Source organism: Blennius ocellaris (assembly GCF_963422515.1).
Source record: "Blennius ocellaris genome assembly, chromosome: 2".
Classification (NCBI taxonomy): Eukaryota; Metazoa; Chordata; class Actinopteri; order Blenniiformes; family Blenniidae; genus Blennius; species Blennius ocellaris.
Window position 1 is genome coordinate 14,347,976 of NC_137651.1, and position 18,043 is coordinate 14,366,018.

Consider the following 18,043-nt stretch of genomic DNA (forward strand, 5'->3'; position numbering starts at 1 on the left):
AGCAGGGCTGATGGAAAAACTGATCCTGCTTTGTAGCGAGAATGTCAACGGCGCTTACGCAATGCCTGAGCGTGTTTACAGCGTATTTATAGTGACTAGATATACACACCCATGCGCATACATATACAGCCAGTTTTATTATTAGGTAATAAAAAAAAATGTTTGCCATCTTCCAGAAGTTTCTGTCCGTTTGTGTTTATTCTCCACTTTTATTTTGGCCTCTGGTGTTTAGAGGAGTCATCTGCTCCTGCGAGCCTTTCAGCATGTGGGCAGGTGAGTCATTGACAGGAGCAGCAAAGCAGAGAGACGAGAAGGCAGCGAGGCCACAATGAGAGGGGAGACCAGGAAGTGGACAATTTAGCTCAGAGGTGGAAAGTGTCATTAATGTGCATATTATACAGCCATTACAGTGCTTCACATGTAAAAGTACTCTCCTCAAAACGTACTCAAAATATTAGTTTCTTTCAAACTGCAATTCAGTCATTGAATCTTGAATGATAAAATGATATGTTGAAAGCACGTTTATCAGCCAAATCATACAGTATATAAAAAGTTACATGGCTGCATTGCAAAGAATAGAAATATGTTGGCATACAACCAATTAGGATTCTAAAAGTGGAAAAGCAGTATGCTTGCTGAACTTCAAGTACTTTATTACAAGCCTTTCTATCTGCATGTTCTTCCTGGGCATGCTCGGATGCACTGATCTCATCCCGCAGACCAAAAACATGCCTTTCATGTTAATTTCTGTTTATAAATAGCCCGTCTATGTCATTATGGATGTGTGTGACTGAAGTTCTGCAAAACATGACTTAATTATCGGATTTTTTTTTTAAGTTATCTTTATTCCTTACTGCCACTAAAGATTCAGGTGGGTGCGTAACACACAGAAACCGTGCCACATGGTATGATAATCAAAGGAAAATCTCTACCTCACAATTTGCTCTGGGGTTAATTTAGCTGTTTACCCTCCACCTCACAACTCTCTCTTCGCCTAATTTATTGTTTTATAAATTTTCACTCAGAATTTTCACAATCCGCCCCTTGTTCCTCGTTATTCCCAGAGACTAATTAACTGTCTTCTCCTGTCTCTTTCATTTTTTCCCCCTACCACCCTCTCATGTACTCCCTACTGTCAGCGAATCCCTATATACTGATTACATATGTTTGGCAATCATCCAGTGTGTGTGATGGAAACAGGACCAGACCAGCAGTACAGCTTGCCACCATGCCTTGCATCTCTTTTTGCCGTCAAATTAACCTTCACACAACCTCCAGAGTATAAAACCATATCTCTTTGTTGTTTGCTTAAATGGGGAAGCTTTTTCTATGTCATCTGACTCCATGGAAGTAATAATTATGCCAGTGATCAGCCTCCAGGCCTCAGGGACTGTCCTGCTCCTGTTTAATACCAGTGTGTTGGCCTACATTCTCCACTAAACCCCATTGTTAATATCATTGAAAATCTAGATTAATGCTGAAACTTGAGAGTAGAGCGAGGTCGATGTGGATATACTGTGAAAAGTATATATGATATAAGACTAAACCACCACATGCTTTATGGAATATATCAGAATCAGACCTTATAATGGGCTTTGTATATTGAGATATTTCATCACTGGCGGGCTGGATACTCTTGACGTGTTTTAAAGTGTGTGATGGTGCGGCTAATGTGACAATGGAACTGCTAATATTGGCACCATCCTCAGGCTTCATCCATCAAACTCCACTGTAACATGTGTTTTTGTTCTCCATACAATAGTGTCATGTTTCCACACCTTTGTCACGCCTGGTGTCAAGGGTATGAGGAAATATAACCCCAATACCTCATCAGAGCAGGGCACTGATACTGTTGGCTGTCATTATCATTTAAAGGCAGCAGGATTTAAGCTTTCAGCTGCTCGGTGGCCTGGTGTTATAGCCTATGACTATTTCTTTGAATCAAAGCTTTGACAAGACGTTGATACAATATTTGTGAGGCTCACTGTCAGACAAAAATCAATTTGTAGAGTAGATTTTGTAAACTAGTGTTTTCAATGTCCCCAACAACAATCAAAGAAGTTCTAAAAGCAGAAAGGAAGGAAATATGAGTCTCAATATGTGCTGATTTTTCAATGAATAGATTTGAATTTATTACGTGTAACTAAAACACAGCTGGAGGTGACGTCTTCAAACGAGCTTTTCTAATGAGCTTCGGCTTGAAGCTCCTTGACGTCTTTATAGAGGCTGATAAAGTGAAAAATAACATGTATAATGAGCACAGCACCTAATTTAATTCTGAGCTGCCCAAAATAACTTGATCCCAACACCGTAACAGTTTTCTCAACAAAATCCAAAAAAAAAAAAAAAAAAAAGCTAAATGAACATCTTCGTCTTATTGTTGGCCTGTGACATGAAATATATTAAACTTAAATGTATCTGTTACAGCCCATCATGTTCATAATATTTTCACGATTTGCAAAACATTAATTAGGCGACAGCTTTGTTTTAATATCCTCTATTCATCTACAAATAATCAGTATTTCATTTCTTAGGGGCAACAAAAAAAAGCCCAGTTCCTCTGTGGGAGAACAGGCTATTTTTAGAGCTGTTGTGTTTAGCAATAGAGCAGAATTTCAATGGCTGTATTTTGCCCCACTTTTTATGCAGAATCACTTGAATCACTAAAAATTGAAGCAATTGTTCCGATTTAAAAAGAGAAAGAGAGGATATCCAGCCATCGGATGCTGTTTGGCATCCGTCACATCAGACTCGGACAGAGGAGCCTGTGTGTGTGTGTGTGTGTGTGTGTGTGTGTGTGTGTGTGTGTGTGTGTGTGTGTGTGTGTGTGTGTGTGTGTGTGTGTGTGTGTGTGTGTGTGTGTGTGTGTGTGTGTGTGTGTGTGTGTGTGTGTGTGTGTGTGTGTGTGTGTGTGTTGGCGAGAAGGAGATTTGTCGAGGGGTTCAGCTTTTCTAGGTCAGGGCCAATCGTTAGTCGAGGACTGACTCCTACGTGATAACAATAGAGTCTGAAGTGATCTGACAAAATTATCAGTATTGATTTTTCAAAGGGGGCGGGATCATAGAGTGTGTTTTTCTCTAACTCTGTGACAGTGTGTGCCTGCATTTAAAGGTTGCGCTAATCTCCCAGTGATTCACACAGCGTCATTTTTATTGGCGCTCCACTGAGCTCATCGCTTCAGAAGCATGTCTTTTAAACACACTCGCCACTCTCCACATGCACCTGTCACTCCATCAGCCAACCAGTGAGAGGCCTTCATCATCATTTTATGAGCCTGTAAACAACATGGATGGGAGGTGAGCAGCCACCAGCATGTCACCGGGATGACTTTTAAAGAGCATTCAAAAGTCTGTTTTGAAATAACAACGACATGGGCGACATCACTAAAGTGTTGGGAATCAGTTTTAGGTTAAACTGTTATGTGTGCTATCTTTTTTTTTTCCTACCAATGTAATGAATACACACAGGGGTGTGTGGTTAAAAGAACATAAACATGTTGTATTTCATTTTTTCAGGGCCCCGATCAAAGTTATTGTAAGAACACAGTGACATGGGAACACAAAAGCACCATTATTGATTAATGCAGTGTCACATAGTGCATCAGTTCTGGGCCACTTCACTGGGGTCGACCATGAGCAAAGGAGGGGTACACACACTCACATGAATAAAAAAAAAACAACCAATTAACCTCAAATGCATATTTTTAACAGATTAACAGAGTATGTGGACAAAACCAACACATTACATGTGTGCAGCTCAGAAATTCTCTGCCATTATTTTTCTACGAGCAGTGCACACAGACAAATGTGGTGTTGGGACCTCAACTTTTTCTCATTTTCTCATATGTGCCCTGGCTTCTTTATCTCGTTGCTTTCTGGTCTCTGCCCCACTTTGTTTCTCCAAATTAGAAAGCGAACAAAGCCCAAACACCAGCAGGGAAGCTGGAAAATGAAGAGAGGGGAAAGAGTGAGGGCGAGGGTGGAGGCGGGGGGGTTGTAGGGAAAGGAAAAAGGCCAGACTGCAGACTGATGAATGTGGAGCTTTGGGCTTCCATGATTGGAATGGGGCACAGGAGGATTAGGCATTTAGCAACAAGAAAGAAGAGGAGAGCGCTGAGAGCTGAAGACATGGCGATGGGGGTCAGGCGAGGAGAATCGAATACTGAAAATAGCAAAGTGTGAGGAAAAAAAAAAAAGATTGAGTGGAGAGAAGGAGCTTTAAGAGGGAGCGTCACATTCACAGTTAAATTGAAAGAAGGAGGGCTTTGGTCAGGTTTAAAACATTGGGAGGTGGCTCTGCCATTATTGGCGCTTCCCTCCCGTCAGTCACACCGACAGGACTCAAAACGCTCCCTCCAGCGTCCATGTTTTGTCACCATGGCGGTGGAAGATGTCAACACAGACAAACGCAACAAGACAGATGCTGGCTATTGGCATTACAGCCCGATCAGGTGACACAACGCTAAGCCCGAGGTCGTTACGACCAGCGTGACTCCAGCAACACACAAAATGAAACTATGGAACAGAGGGGGAACCACTTGTCATCAGAGAGCACTTGACGACCCAGCTCCGAAATACTTTCCTCACCATACATGCGTATAATCTATCAGTTTACTCGCGGTTGCATTTGATAGTTGTGCGCGTGTGTTTGAGTATACGACTGTTTATGTTTGCCGAAGCGCTTCTCAAATGAATTTATCCGTGTGTGATTCTGTGGACTGTCAAATAGACTGGGCCTCCAGCCAGGTCGCTTCTCGGCAAGCTTTCACACTCACACAGGGCTTAACTGACCTGTAGAGCATGCCAGTCTTATGTGCGACTGTATCCTCTTTGCCAAGTCCAAACATTTTCAGGTACCAATTGGTCTCCATCTCTCTGATGAGCGCCGCCTTCTGTCGGTGCTGCGCCACCTGCTTCCCGGAGGAGGAACCCCGCTTGGCATCCTGGGAGTTGCTGCGGTGGCCTTTCGCCCCACTCAGAGAGGCCACCGACTGCTTTCGGTGCACGTGGGGTGGCTGGTGTCCACCGCTGGATCCCCCTCCGCTGCTCCGGGCGGCTAACATGGCCCCAGAGGGTGCCCCCTCCCCCTCAAGGGCAGAGATCAGGGATCAAGGTAAGAAGGAACCGTTTCAGGTTTTTGAGTATGTCCGAGTCAATTTCCCAGTAAATCCAGCTTCAGAAAATGATGCAGGTCTTCTTGTGTCTTCCGTACAGCCGCCTCCCACAACCCTGAACCTCTCTGCCTTGGTTTCCTGGGTTTATGGGTTTTTTTGTTTTGTTTTGTGGGTTTTTTTGATGTTTTTTTTGTCTCGTGTGCTTGAGTTAAGTTCTTTTCTCCTCTTTCTGTGTGACTATCTGTCTTTCCCTCCGTGCACAGTTCTCTCTGTTCTCTTATAACCTCATCCAGTCTGAAACAAGATCCTGGTTTCCTTGTCTCGTCACAGCCTGCCCTGGCCTAAAAGGAGGGAGCCAAACATGCCACGGTGTTGAAAATGCACACACACACACACACACACACACACACACACACACACAGTAATGCATTTACAACTACACGATCCCATGCACATCAAAAGCACTGTCACGAAAAGTCATTAAAAGGTAATTGCATGCAAGGTAAAAAGTAAAGGAAAATTAAGTGTAAACTATTTCAAACACAGCTACTGTGTTGAGTATTAACTCACACACACACACACACACACACGACATGTAAAGCGGCAGGCACACATTGCATTTTTATTTTATTTATTTTTCTATCTTTGGCTGTTATAAGTGACGGCTCTATATATACCCACCTGCTGCACCATTTCAGAGTCTCAGACTCTTCACACCCTTCTGTGTGTCATAAGACTCCAGGCTAGTGTGGGAGAAATGTACATTTGCGCCTTTGTCCGACATAACGGTGTGGAAACACTGACATTTGGCTGCAGTGCACAACACACAATATGACGGCAGACAGACAGTATGTTATATATATTCAACATATATAATATAAGTAAGTGTCCTACGAACAGCCCTGCATTTTCCATAGTTGACACACACACACACACACACACACACACACACACACACACACACACACACACACACCATTGAAGGAAGTATGAATATCTGGCTTTTGCACAGAACACATTACTGCATATTTTGCATGTCAAAATTCATGTTTCACTTGAGTTTGATGCATCCCTTGTCCTCTGTGTTTGAGCCTGCAGCCTCACGTAAACTAAGCTGAGCGCCACTCTGGGAAGAGTGTATTACCTGAAGGTGAGCTGAAGGACCCAGGAGATGCACTTGTTCAATCATTGTTTGCAAAGTGGCGAGAGGTTGCATGCTGATGAGATGTTAATTTGTCGAGCTGCAGGAGAGCGGCGGGCCGACGCTTCCCTTCGCTATGCGGGGAAAAGGAAAAAAAAAAGGGTGATTATGTAGGTAAGGGAGCGCAGGGAAGCAGGATAGAGAGAGGAGTTAGACGTAGCTTGAAGTTCATTTATTATGAAAGCTGGCTGGGTACAGCACTGGTTCACCTGTCCAAACCGAAAGATGAGAGTGAGCGTCTCAAAAGGTTTAGCAAATTAATGGAAGGGATTTCAGATAGATTTTAGAAAATAAAGGGTCTATATGTAGACGAGTTACTTTAAGCTCAGTCAATGAGTTGCTTTAAAAAAAAAAAAGAAAAGAAAACTAACTCGGAGGCGAGTACATGTTAAATAGATCAACGTCTCTGTGCAGTGTAGTTTGAGGATCCTCCCAATCTAAGCAGACACTCAGAGATTGCAGACCTCTGAGGTCAAGTGAGTAGATCGGTGATGGAGTGTCAGCCCTGAATTATTCAGCCAAGTAATGAGAGCTTGGTATCTCACTGGACACGTCTGAAGGGGCCCAGGGGAGAGGTTAGGGTCAGTGCTGACTGCAGTGTCAGGGAAAAGAGCGCCAACCTCTGTTTGTGTCTGCTGTCAGCAGCTAATGGTGACGAGACAATTTGCAGTGATTCTGCAGTCTGCTGCCAAGACATCTGACAAGACAATTGCAGTAATGGAGAAATAACCGTGAAAGAGAGATGTCTCCTGAGAGGATTAATGATACCGTGTGCTGCTGTATATTCAATATTTTTCAGCATCTTTAGGGAAAGTTTCATGCCATAGAATAAAAGCCAAATAATTATCTTTAGAAAATAAAAAAGACATCCAATCAACAGAATGATGTTCGTTCAACTGGATTTAAAAAGCTGGTTAATATTAGAATATTTTATATACTGGTAAATGCACAACTGTAAAGAAGATTAAGATGCTAAGATTCATAAGTTCTTTGTTTTGTTTTTATCTATTCTGAGATAATCAGCTGCAATTATTTGTAATCCAGCCAATTATATACTAAAAACTGGCAATAACAAACAAAAGAGCAATGGAAAAGTAATAACAAAGTTGATAATTACTCCGGAGGCACTTGGCCACCAGGATATGTGGGATTTACTTCATCGCTTCAATATTTATCTCTCCAACATCCTCTCACAGTGATTAAACCTACTTCACCATCAAATAATTATATGATAAAATCCAAGTAAAGCAGAGCTGCAGCGTCTCGGGCACTAAGAGTGAAAGTCTCACAGACAGTCTCACCCGAGCAAATTGTGGTTAACTTCCTCACGAATTTCACGCCAAAAGATTTAGTTATCTGTTGACATCACTGGGAAGGAGGAGCCTGGTGGGTGGAGCTTTATAGGCCTGGAATTGTCACAGCCGTTACATACACTTTTTCCCCCACATAGTCACAGAGACCGTGAAGAAGAAGAAAGGAGGAAAGTGGAAAAACAAATCGACACCAAACTATACAGAGTGAGCCTGGACAGCTGCTTCTTTCATTACAAACTTAAGAGGAGCAAATTATATCCTGTGCACATTGCGTTGGTTTCCTTTTTCACCCATTAGAGGAAGTTATATGAAGTAATGCTAGATTAGTAATGTTGATGATAAACGAGTAGCACAGAGGGCTGAAGGCACCAGTCGACTCTTGAGATTTAATAGCATGTAAGTAGTGTGAGTAATATACATTAGAGCGCCGTAAAGCTCATCTCGCCTTTCACATTGTGACACACTAAACAAGTGAGGCATGACAAAGGACCGTGTTCCGCGTGTCTTTCGGTTCCCAAAGTGAAAACAAAAAACCCACAGTTACTGCTCACTTGGCATCACTGCTGTCAGGTTTGTGCTTTAATCTTGACAGCAGGACTGGATCATCATGAATTTAGGTTCTGTAAAGTTCTGTCTTCCATTGTTTTTTTTTACTCGACATCTCTGCTCTAAATAAAACATAGTGAGCATATTTGTTTAATCAAACATTTTCCATTTTTTTGACAATAGGTAATACAAAAAAGTATTCCACCTTTTCTTCACACAAAAAAATTAATTGTGGAAAGATTCAGTGAAATGTGTGATTTCTACTTGCAGAAAATAATGAAATGTTCACTGAAAACATTTGGGTGACTGATTTCAGGCTGATGAGAAACCCTCAATGACGCCTGCAGCAGCCAGCAGGAAGCCGTACAAACAGGTCAGGGTCAGACACTTTAAGAGTCTGAATGCACATTTTATTTGTGAATCATTTGGAGTAAATATATAGAGGGAAAATTGCAGGTGCTACATGCTACATCTATTCATCAAAAACACAAGGTGAATGCTGCCATTGTGACCAGTTAACTGCTCTGCATCACATCCCTGCTGTCTGCCAGTTCAAAACCAGACAAATGACATCCACTGTTTATCTCATTTGCATAGTGTCACACTTACTTAGTTCTGTATTAATCACATGTAGACTAATGAAAAACGTAAAGTCACCGAGGCAAACAACTTTATAGAACTGGACCAGTAGCTATGTCGGCTAATCTGAGCCGACAGTATCTTTTAATGCTGTGGTTATAAGCCTTTTCTTTCTTGCCTATCAGTTCCTCTTTGGGGGCCTTTCTGGTGTCTGGATTGCTATAACATTACAGTGAAGCCCAACAGTAGTGGAGGAAGCAGGAAGCCATGGGACGTTTCTAGGTCTTCTATATATTATATGCTTAAAACCTTAGAGCAGGTAAAGCTGCAGCTTTCTCGAGACCTCCTCAAACCGTGCAGGGACGAAGGTCACAACAAATGTGGGTGATCTCTTCCTGGGGACAATGAATGTCATGCTTTCTACACTGAAAAGAATCATGCGCTAATGTAATTTAATTATGCCACAGATTTCCATGTATTCATTGGGCCCTGTTTACACGACAACAAATACGAGTGTATACACAAAACTTTCTTCACTTTCTGCACTGCATCCGCAAAGTTTTTATACTGGCTCCAAGGTGGACATTTCTTTCACAGTTGCCTTTCCCTTCTGCAGAGACTGCGGGCAAGAGAGCCTGTTACTGCGCGTGTGCATATCTTATCCCTTTCTTCCCCTTCTTTCTGCTCATCTACTTGTAAACAAACATGGCAGACCATAGTGGTATGACTCACGGACCATATTCAAGTTTCATTGTCTTCATCAGTAGTTTAAAAGTTGAGACTCACCCCTGATAACATTCGATGCGTCATCAGTCCATACAGATGTCGGGTTCTCTCCAGTTTGTTTTTTTTTCCCCACGTTTATAGCTTATTGTTCTCTACACACACCTGTGCAGTTTCATTACAAAATCAAACAACCGCGCCCTCCCGTGGCCCGGCATACTAACAACATCGCTGTCGGTGTGCTGCTGCAGTGTAAACACACCCCCTTTTTTTTAACGGATTAGGTGTTGTCACGTGACACTTTGTAGTGTAAACGGGGTCTAATAAGTAGATTGCATCCCCTTTAATCATATTACTTTAACCACTGTATTAGAATGAATTTAACAACGAGGTACTCAATAGGCTCATACTAATGGAACATATTTGGGATATGCAAACTGAACAACTGCTTAGTTGATTTTTTTTTATCACTTTTTAATTTGTTTACGCCTTAGCTAATTTTATGAACCTATAAATGTGCCGTTAACAGAAGATTACTCCTGCAGGTTGACACTATGTCCCTCATGCACATACGGTGTTGCACGTGCACACATTTTGTCTCGATTTAGCACTCGTGTTCCTGCCCGCTCTCACCAGCTGACAATAAATTATAAACACATTCCTTCACTCCTCTGTCACCAGGAGGATTTATTACTGTCAGCCATGACAGCTTTGATTGGATGCAGTTCACAGATTCCCAGATTCCTGGAAAGTCACGTGCTAGTGAGTGAGGGAACACACACACACACAATGACCACACACACCATACACAAGCTGACTGCTAAAGAGAAGTGGAGAGGCGCAAGATGATGGGAGGATGATGAGATAAGCTGGAAGAAAAAAACATGAAGTATTACCCCATCGCCTTTTGCAATAAAGAGGTTATCAAAGCTCATCAAGATTTATGAGACAGCAAACACAGTCATACACCTTCATACGGCTCCCTCTGTCTTGTTTTTGTTTTGCTCCTCTCATCTTGTCATCTGTACAACAGGAACACATCCATCATAAGTTTTCCTGCATAATTAATTGGACTGAAAAAGGTCTAAACAAGGTGCAGAGTTCCAGGAAATGTCATATTTCTACATAGAATGCATATTTTTCATAACATGACCATTCACTATTTGCTCAGGCTGGATCTAATGTCTGGAATCATGGTTAAAGTTGCAGAAGTCCTCAAAGTCAAGCACCGTCCTCCAGCGCCCTCTGCTGGAGGCATGTGCAGCAGCTCTATTTTTCAGGTAATCCTCACATATTTTGGACAAATTTTACACCAAGGACGAGTTGATCTCTTTTCTTTCGTGTGATGCAGCATGTCAGAAGCACAAACAAAAGCCCTAACACTGAAAGAATACCTAAAACATTAATTTAACTGTGGCCAGTTATGTCTGCTTGAACAAGTTTTCAGGATTTTCTTACATTGAGTTCTGTTGCAAACATGTTGCATGATTCATCATAAGCTTCCACATCATGAATTAGAGTTTGGTGTCTGAGACTGTGAGGCAAAAAGCTAACATACTCTTATTGGCGTCACCATCAATGGAAGAATCATAAGTCCAAAATGTATCAATAAGCGTGAAAGTTTGATTGAATTATCGACAAGACCCATGGTTTTAGGTTTGTCCTCATCAGTCCTGTCTCCTTTTATGGATGTATTTATCAAGTTCACACTACATTGCAGCTGCTTTAACCATGACATACCAAATATATACATAGAGAGCCGTTTAGTCAATAGGACTACTCATCCCACCCAAGTACTTGTGTTTGGTCTCAAGTGTACAAGTAGCCATTCCTTAACAAGGCTCAAATCATTTTGGCTCTAAGTTGCTATATATGGAATGACTTGTGTGTAAACCTTCACTTACCGTATCTTGTGAATGAGCAAACACGGAGCCATTTCCATTCTCACAGCTGGAAAACACACCTCCAAGCATGACATCACCTTCAAGCAAAAACGGTTTATTGCTTTAACAAGAAAAATGCACATTTGTTTGAATAAGAGTTGCAGCAGTCAGACATCTGAGGTAAATGTTGCCTTAGTTTTAATTCCACTATCCAAAATAAGCAACAGTAGCAAGAGTTTGAATGTGTGAAATAAGTTTAAGTATAACTGTTATACAGCAGAGCCAAGCGAAGGCAAAATCACATGAATCCCAAAGAAACTGCACAAAAATATAGGTTTTATGCCAACTTTATACCCCCCTCCCCCTTTTTTTTTGTACTGTGGTGCAACATTATTCTCAATTTCGTGGATGCTTCTGGTAGCATTATTCTAATCATCAATGGAAGTGGAAGCCATGGTGGCATTGACTTCAGTGGCAGTTGTAGCGAAAGACGCTGACGTCCCAGTGGAGATGCCGTCCCTGGGTTTGGTGCGGCGCCTCATCATCTCCTCCGTGTTGCGTTCGGGTTTGACCAGGAGGACGTAGCACTTGGGCAGGAAGATGCAGGTCAACAGGCCAAAGCTGGAGGCCAAGATGGCAAAGATCTGGACGGCCACCATGAATTTGCCCCGCGTGCTGAGGTACGCCGGGACGAAGGAGATCCACACGATGAAGAAGACCAGCATGCCGAATGTGACGCACTTTGCCTCGCTGGGAAGTACAAACAATGGTGGTAATTATTTGCAGTTCAACGGTTTCTCCCTGTCTGGTGGTGCAATATGATTGTTTGCTCCTATATTGTTTGTCAATTCTTTTCAGTTGAAACATTTGAAGTACCAACCTGAAGTGGTCCTCCAGTTTGCGGGCTATGAAGGCAAAGATGAAGGCCAGCAGAGCCAGCAAGATGTCATAGGCGAAGATGCAACAGATGAAGACCACAGACCCTTCGTCACACTCGAGGATGATCTTTATATTTTGGGCAGAGGTGTTCTTGACCGGGTGCGGCGGGAGGATGATGAGCCAAACTGTGCAAGCAATAGCCTGGGGGTGAAGATGGTGATATCAAGGTAATGTAATGTCAATGAGGCTCAATGTAAAGAATGCACAAGCCCTTCTCCACGACTTGCTTGTCAGGTTGCGTTTTACCTGTATTAATGTTGCAACAGTAGCTATTGCCCTCTGGTGGGCACAGGTGAGAATATCAACTTCAGGGTTGGCGGAGGTATTGGAGTCACTCAAGTTGGTCGTGTTGGTCACAATGACATCCGGACTGCCGCTGTTTGCTGCTGCTTCAGCTGCTGCCTTCGCAGCTTTGGCTGCTTCTTTCGCTCTGAGTCGAGCTGCTTTCAGGGCCTGAGCTCTCAGCATCAACACTGCTGCCTTACCTGAAGCAAACACATATTAGAATAGAATAGAATAGAATAGAATAGAATAGAATAGAATAGAATAGAATAGATATATGCCATTTCGAATATTATACACACCCAATATCTAAATACTCAATAAAGATACTACACAATTTCAGATAATATGCATAGGTATATAATGTATAGTCAATAAAATATATTATATATATACCATGTAAATATATAAACAAATAATGTATATGTTTAAAAGTACCACTAGAATATAGGGTAATATATGAAAAATGAAATAATAGCAATAAGAAATGTATATAGAAATACAATAGGTCACATTAATATCTATGTAAGGACATCAACAGTAGTTCATTCACTTTTTTTTCCCCCTGGTGTCTCACCCATTATAGAGGAAAGGCAAAGAGCAAAGCCCAGAGCCAGTGCTACTTGGCTGGTCATGCAGCTCCAGTGCTGCGGCTCTCCGAGGAAGACTATGGAGCAGAGGAAGGTCACCACCAGCGAGAAGAGCAACGAGAAACTCAACAGAGCATCGTTGGCCTTCACCAGAGGGGTACCAAGGTGCACCATGAACACCACCTGGAAAGCCAGGACGTGACACACAACATCTGACATGAACCAAGCGAGGGGTCACCGGTCGACCATCTGATTGTTTTGATTCTCACCCCGACAGCAATGGTGACTAAAGCCCCGAAGGCGGAGATGACGATGAGAGTGATTCCCAGCGGTTCGCCGAAGGCCAAAAACTCGATGATCTTGGGTATGCAAGCATCGTGAGCGTCGTTGGACCAGTAGTCTCCGCTGCATAAGATACACTCACGGGCATCTGTCAGGGAAAATATCTTCTTATCACAGTGAATTGTTGTTGTTGTTGTTGTTTTTTTTAAGTTAAACATAGTTTGTTTGTTTGTTTGTTTGTTTGTTTGTTTGTTTGTTTGTTTGTTTGTTTGTTGCAGAGCAGATTGGGGCTTTTCAGACCCGGTGGGACAGTTGAGAACTGACTGGTTGTGTTGCTGATCTCTCCGTCGGCACACGGGATGCAGTCGAAGCAGCAGACGGGCTCTCCCTGCCGAATCCCCTTCCTGGTGCCCGGCTGACAGTTCTCGCTGCATACAGAGCGAGGCGGCTATCGAACACAAACATGTCTTACACTCAAGCATGTCCATGAGCTGATCACTCTGGTTGTAAAAAAAAAAAAAAAAAAGAAAGAAAGAAAGCTGTGTGATTAGCTGCTTTCCCAATCAATATGCTACTGACCTCCAACTCGTTGTTGTTCCACACAATGGAGTCGTTCATTATGTTCATGCTGTCCTCCGAGGGTGCAGAGCCATTATATCTCCCCACAGTGACATAAGATATCTCCCCATTACTATTGACCTGCCAGTTAATGATGTCATAGAAGCCCTCCACATCCCCGTTCTCAAAGTAGATCTCCTGGTCTGTGTTTGGCACTTTGAAACGCACATTCTTCAAGTAGTACATCAGCTGAGGAAGACACGAGTCAAGGTTTAACAGACAGAGCTCAGACAAACGGGAGCAAAATCATCGGGACGTCTCTCGCTTGCTTACCTGCCACGGCTCAAAGTTTTTGATGTCGGCACAGCTTTTTCCCACAAACGGCCCCTTTCCATCTTCACAGTGCTCCAGGTTGTGCAAGGCGTAAGCCACGGCGTACACAGCTTTGTACACGCTGTGTGTCGATATACAGTCAATATTATTGCAGTCACACGCAACAAAGTCACAGTTCGGACGGATTAAACATATCGATCTGGGGTTTCGTGGAGCTATTTGTTCATGTTTTTGAGATAACATGAGGCAATTGAGCGTGCTTTACATTCATCAAATAAAACAAAAGCTTAAAGCAGAACAACAAGTAGTTAAAAGTAATACAGACATTTTGGTTAAAAAGTGAACATAAACCAGAATCCAAAGTAAGATGCTAACAATCAGTTAACTACCTACTACACTTATAATCTGAAGTGCACTGTGGTGTTTGTGGACCGGATTTAAACGATCTGACACTTTAAACTAACATCAAGATATTCAAGGAGTTTCCTCAGAAATGAGCAGCAGAGAAGCTAAAGGTTGATTCACTGATTAGTTTTGAGAATGGAGAACCGTGAGTAAGCCTGCTGAAGATGATTTGAAGGCTTCAGCTGCTCCACAGGATTAAATCATATTAAAAGACAACTCACAGGTTTGTGGTCAGATGTGACGGAACAAACTTTGGAATGTGCTGTTCGTTCTGTAGGTTTGTATATAACCCCAACACAAAACTGACTCTATTGAATTAATAGCAGTAGTAGAAATAGAAGAGTAGGATCAGCAGACCGAAGGTAAACAGAATTATGTGCTTGTTGTTTCTCAGGTTGGAAGAACTGACCTGTAAGTGATTCGTAACTGGGAGACGTCAGTGTAAGTATTAGTGAGCTGAGCCAGAGACTCCCTCCCATTACACAGCCCGTCGGGTATGCCTCTCACTGCTCTGGATATTGTGCTGTTCTCTTTGGCCCTCTGCTTGGCCAGCCTCAATGCTTTGCCGTAGTCCAGTGTGCAGTTAAAAGACTGTGGGACAAACATCAAGGTCATTCCCACACCTTAGTGTGAATGTGTGGAGACAGATCAATTCATCACAAGTTGATATGATCAACTTGTTCACACAACTCACAGTTTCCCAGAATTCTTCTGTGAGAGGATCAGCATAGGGGTCCATGTCCAGGAGATGGCGCTGAAGACCAGGAATTTCAGCTCTCTTCACTCCGAAACCCAGAGTACCAGCCAGGACTGAGCTCACCTGAGGGGAAATAGCAGCCATGTTGGAAAGTGCAGGTTAAGCTGTGCGGTGGACATGTTGTCCCGGCACGTGTAGAGGTTGACCTCAGTCCACTGAGCACACTCACCCCAGGCTGGTTGATGAGAGCAGAGGTGATCCAGGCCTCGCTGGCGATCCAGGTGCGGTTGGTCACGTTGTGGTTGAGCAGCTCACTGATGAAAGGACTCAGGTCCACGTCCGAAGAAAAAACCACAATGATCTTGGCTGTGGACTCGACCACAGTTTGGACAATGCGCTGAATGGCCTCTGGGGAACTGACCTTAAGTTTGACCACAGGAATATAATAAAACAATGACCTATCTGTGTGGTGACCTAAGTAACAGTGGACTGGAAGAGTTTGGCGTGAACAGCTTACTTTGGGCAGGACCTCTGAGAAGGAGATGCAGACGCCGGCCTCTTCCACCTGCTCCTTGAAGTCTTTGATGCCGTACTTGCCATAATCATCATCAGCAGCGATGGTTCCCACCCAGGTCCAACCAAAGTGGAGCACCATCTTGGCCATGGCTGTAGACTGGTGCTTGTCGTTGGGGATGGTCCTTAAGAAGGTGGGGAACTGGAACTTATTCTCCAGCGCAGAGCACGTTGAGGAATAACTGACCTAAAAATGAGATTATGACAATATTTTAGTTTTGTCCAGTCTTCTAGTCTTTATCCCCCTCCATTACAGGGGTGTCAAACTGTTTTCGGTTGAAGGGCTAACATAAAGCAAGATTTGATCTTCAGTGGGCTTGACCAGTTAAATAACATGACGTATAATTTACTTTTACATAATGACAGATCCTAATGTTTGCCTTTTTTTTTACGTGCAAAACAGTATCAAAACATTTCATTTGGAGTCCCTCAGTGAAATTTTCACACCCCCCAAAAAAATGTTGTCCTTCATTCCTTCATTCAAACCCTCTAATTTTGAAATTTGCTGAACCCACAAAATTACAAAAAGACAACTTTGTGTTTCATTTGGCAAATCTAACAAAAAGATCTGATATTTGATGATTTTGCTTCACGTGCTGCATCACTGATGTCTCAGTGTTGCGTTCGATGTGGTCCTGTTCTTCAAAAAACAGCTTTTTGCTGACTGGACAGTCTGCTTGGATGATTTGGGCCTGTGGGTCGTCTGTTTGACACCCCTCACCCGATGGCATTTATTGCTGGCCTACCTGTGGGAAATGATAAAGACCAAGAATCCTGGCGGTAGCGATGGACAGATCAGAGCCCCCGGCGCCCACCAGGGCAGCCAGCGGGGCCCCCGTGCCACAGCGGTAGTTGGGTACGGCTTCGTCCTGGCCTGTCAGGTAGGTGAGGGTGCCCTCTACAGCCTTGGAGATGGTGAAACAGGAGTCGTAGATGACATAACCCAGGTCGGTGTTGGGCAGCAAGTCGGTCCTCTTGTTGATTTCATCAATGGCAAACAGCATGGTCTGGGTCCAGCGGAAGGTACGGAAGTTAAATCTGTGTGATGAGAGTGCAGATTTGCATAGCAAATAAAATAAAACTATTTTCTAAAGAGTATAGGACACAAATTCAGTCCATGCACAAAACAGAAACACTTCAAAAATGAAATATATTCATTTACTCTTTCAGTCTTTTAGTCTTATTACTGAAAAAAGCAATTTACAGAACTGCTGATTATTAGGTAAAAGGCCTGTCTGTGCCTTAATGTTGCTGATTTAAACTAATTGGCCCCTGAGGTGCTGCGCTGCTTTGTCTTCAATTATGTCGTAAAGTCATGACTTTACGAGAGAATAGAAGTACATTGTGTGGATGAAAATGATAAAGCAGTTCATCAAGTAACAATATAATTTATTAAGGTCTAAAATGTCAAATGAGACAATTTAGTTCCTCTCTTTGTCGATTACGTCTTTATATTTTATATCCATATTATCGTTACAACAACGTCAGCTATAATAGTCTGAATTACCAGGAAACGTATCTTTGAAAATAAAATTAACAACATCAATAAAGCGGACACGCTGAACCCATTTTAAGGAGGCTTGACTCACCCCTCACACCCCGAGGAGACGGGCACCCTTGAGGTGTTCCCATCACTGGAAGCGATACGCTTGTGGACGGGAAACATGCCCCCAACGACGACCTTCTTCTTCTCTACGTCCTTGTAGCCGCTCAGGTTGAACTTGGCCTTCAGCTTGCAGGTGGACTCGGCTGAGAGAGGTCTGCAAATGTGGAAAAAGACACAGAGTCCAAGCAAAAGTCGTCCAATTTCCATGCTTCGGGAGACGCGGGAAGGAGCTGGTTTCGGGGAGCTCTGTGGAACGGCGAGAGAAGAGTCACTGTGTGACGGGTGTCTCACCTGCTCTCAGGGGAGAGCCGCTGCAGCAGGCGCCATCCGAGCTGCTTCAACAACATCCACTTCTTCATTCAAACAGCGACTTCTGGCTTTGACTTAATGAAATACATTGTGATTTGATTGTACCTCATT

The 18,043-nt window shown here is 43.0% G+C and overlaps 2 protein-coding genes across 2 annotated transcripts in view; both read right to left on the reverse strand.

Moving 5' to 3' along the window:
* Window positions 1-5,291, reverse strand: part of kcnab1a (potassium voltage-gated channel subfamily A regulatory beta subunit 1a) — a 108,541-nt gene extending 103,250 nt beyond the window's left edge. The window contains exon 1 of the mRNA XM_080509202.1: window positions 4,791-5,291. Within this exon, the coding sequence (XP_080365328.1) occupies window positions 4,791-5,062 (272 nt within the window). The 5' untranslated portion in view covers window positions 5,063-5,291. The remainder of the gene's footprint in view (window positions 1-4,790) is intronic.
* Window positions 5,292-11,786: 6,495 nt separating this feature from the next.
* Window positions 11,787-17,830, reverse strand: vmn2r1 (vomeronasal 2, receptor 1; the record flags this gene model as incomplete). The annotated part of the gene is made up of 14 exons (XM_080511761.1): window positions 11,787-12,108; window positions 12,239-12,438; window positions 12,544-12,782; window positions 13,157-13,352; window positions 13,439-13,599; window positions 13,776-13,899; window positions 14,031-14,258; window positions 14,343-14,463; window positions 15,157-15,338; window positions 15,442-15,567; window positions 15,674-15,865; window positions 15,962-16,204; window positions 16,764-17,055; window positions 17,607-17,830. 14 exons carry the CDS (start codon window positions 17,828-17,830, stop codon window positions 11,787-11,789), a joined length of 2,850 nt encoding a protein of 949 aa, XP_080367887.1.
* Between the last annotated feature and the right edge of the window lie 213 nt (window positions 17,831-18,043).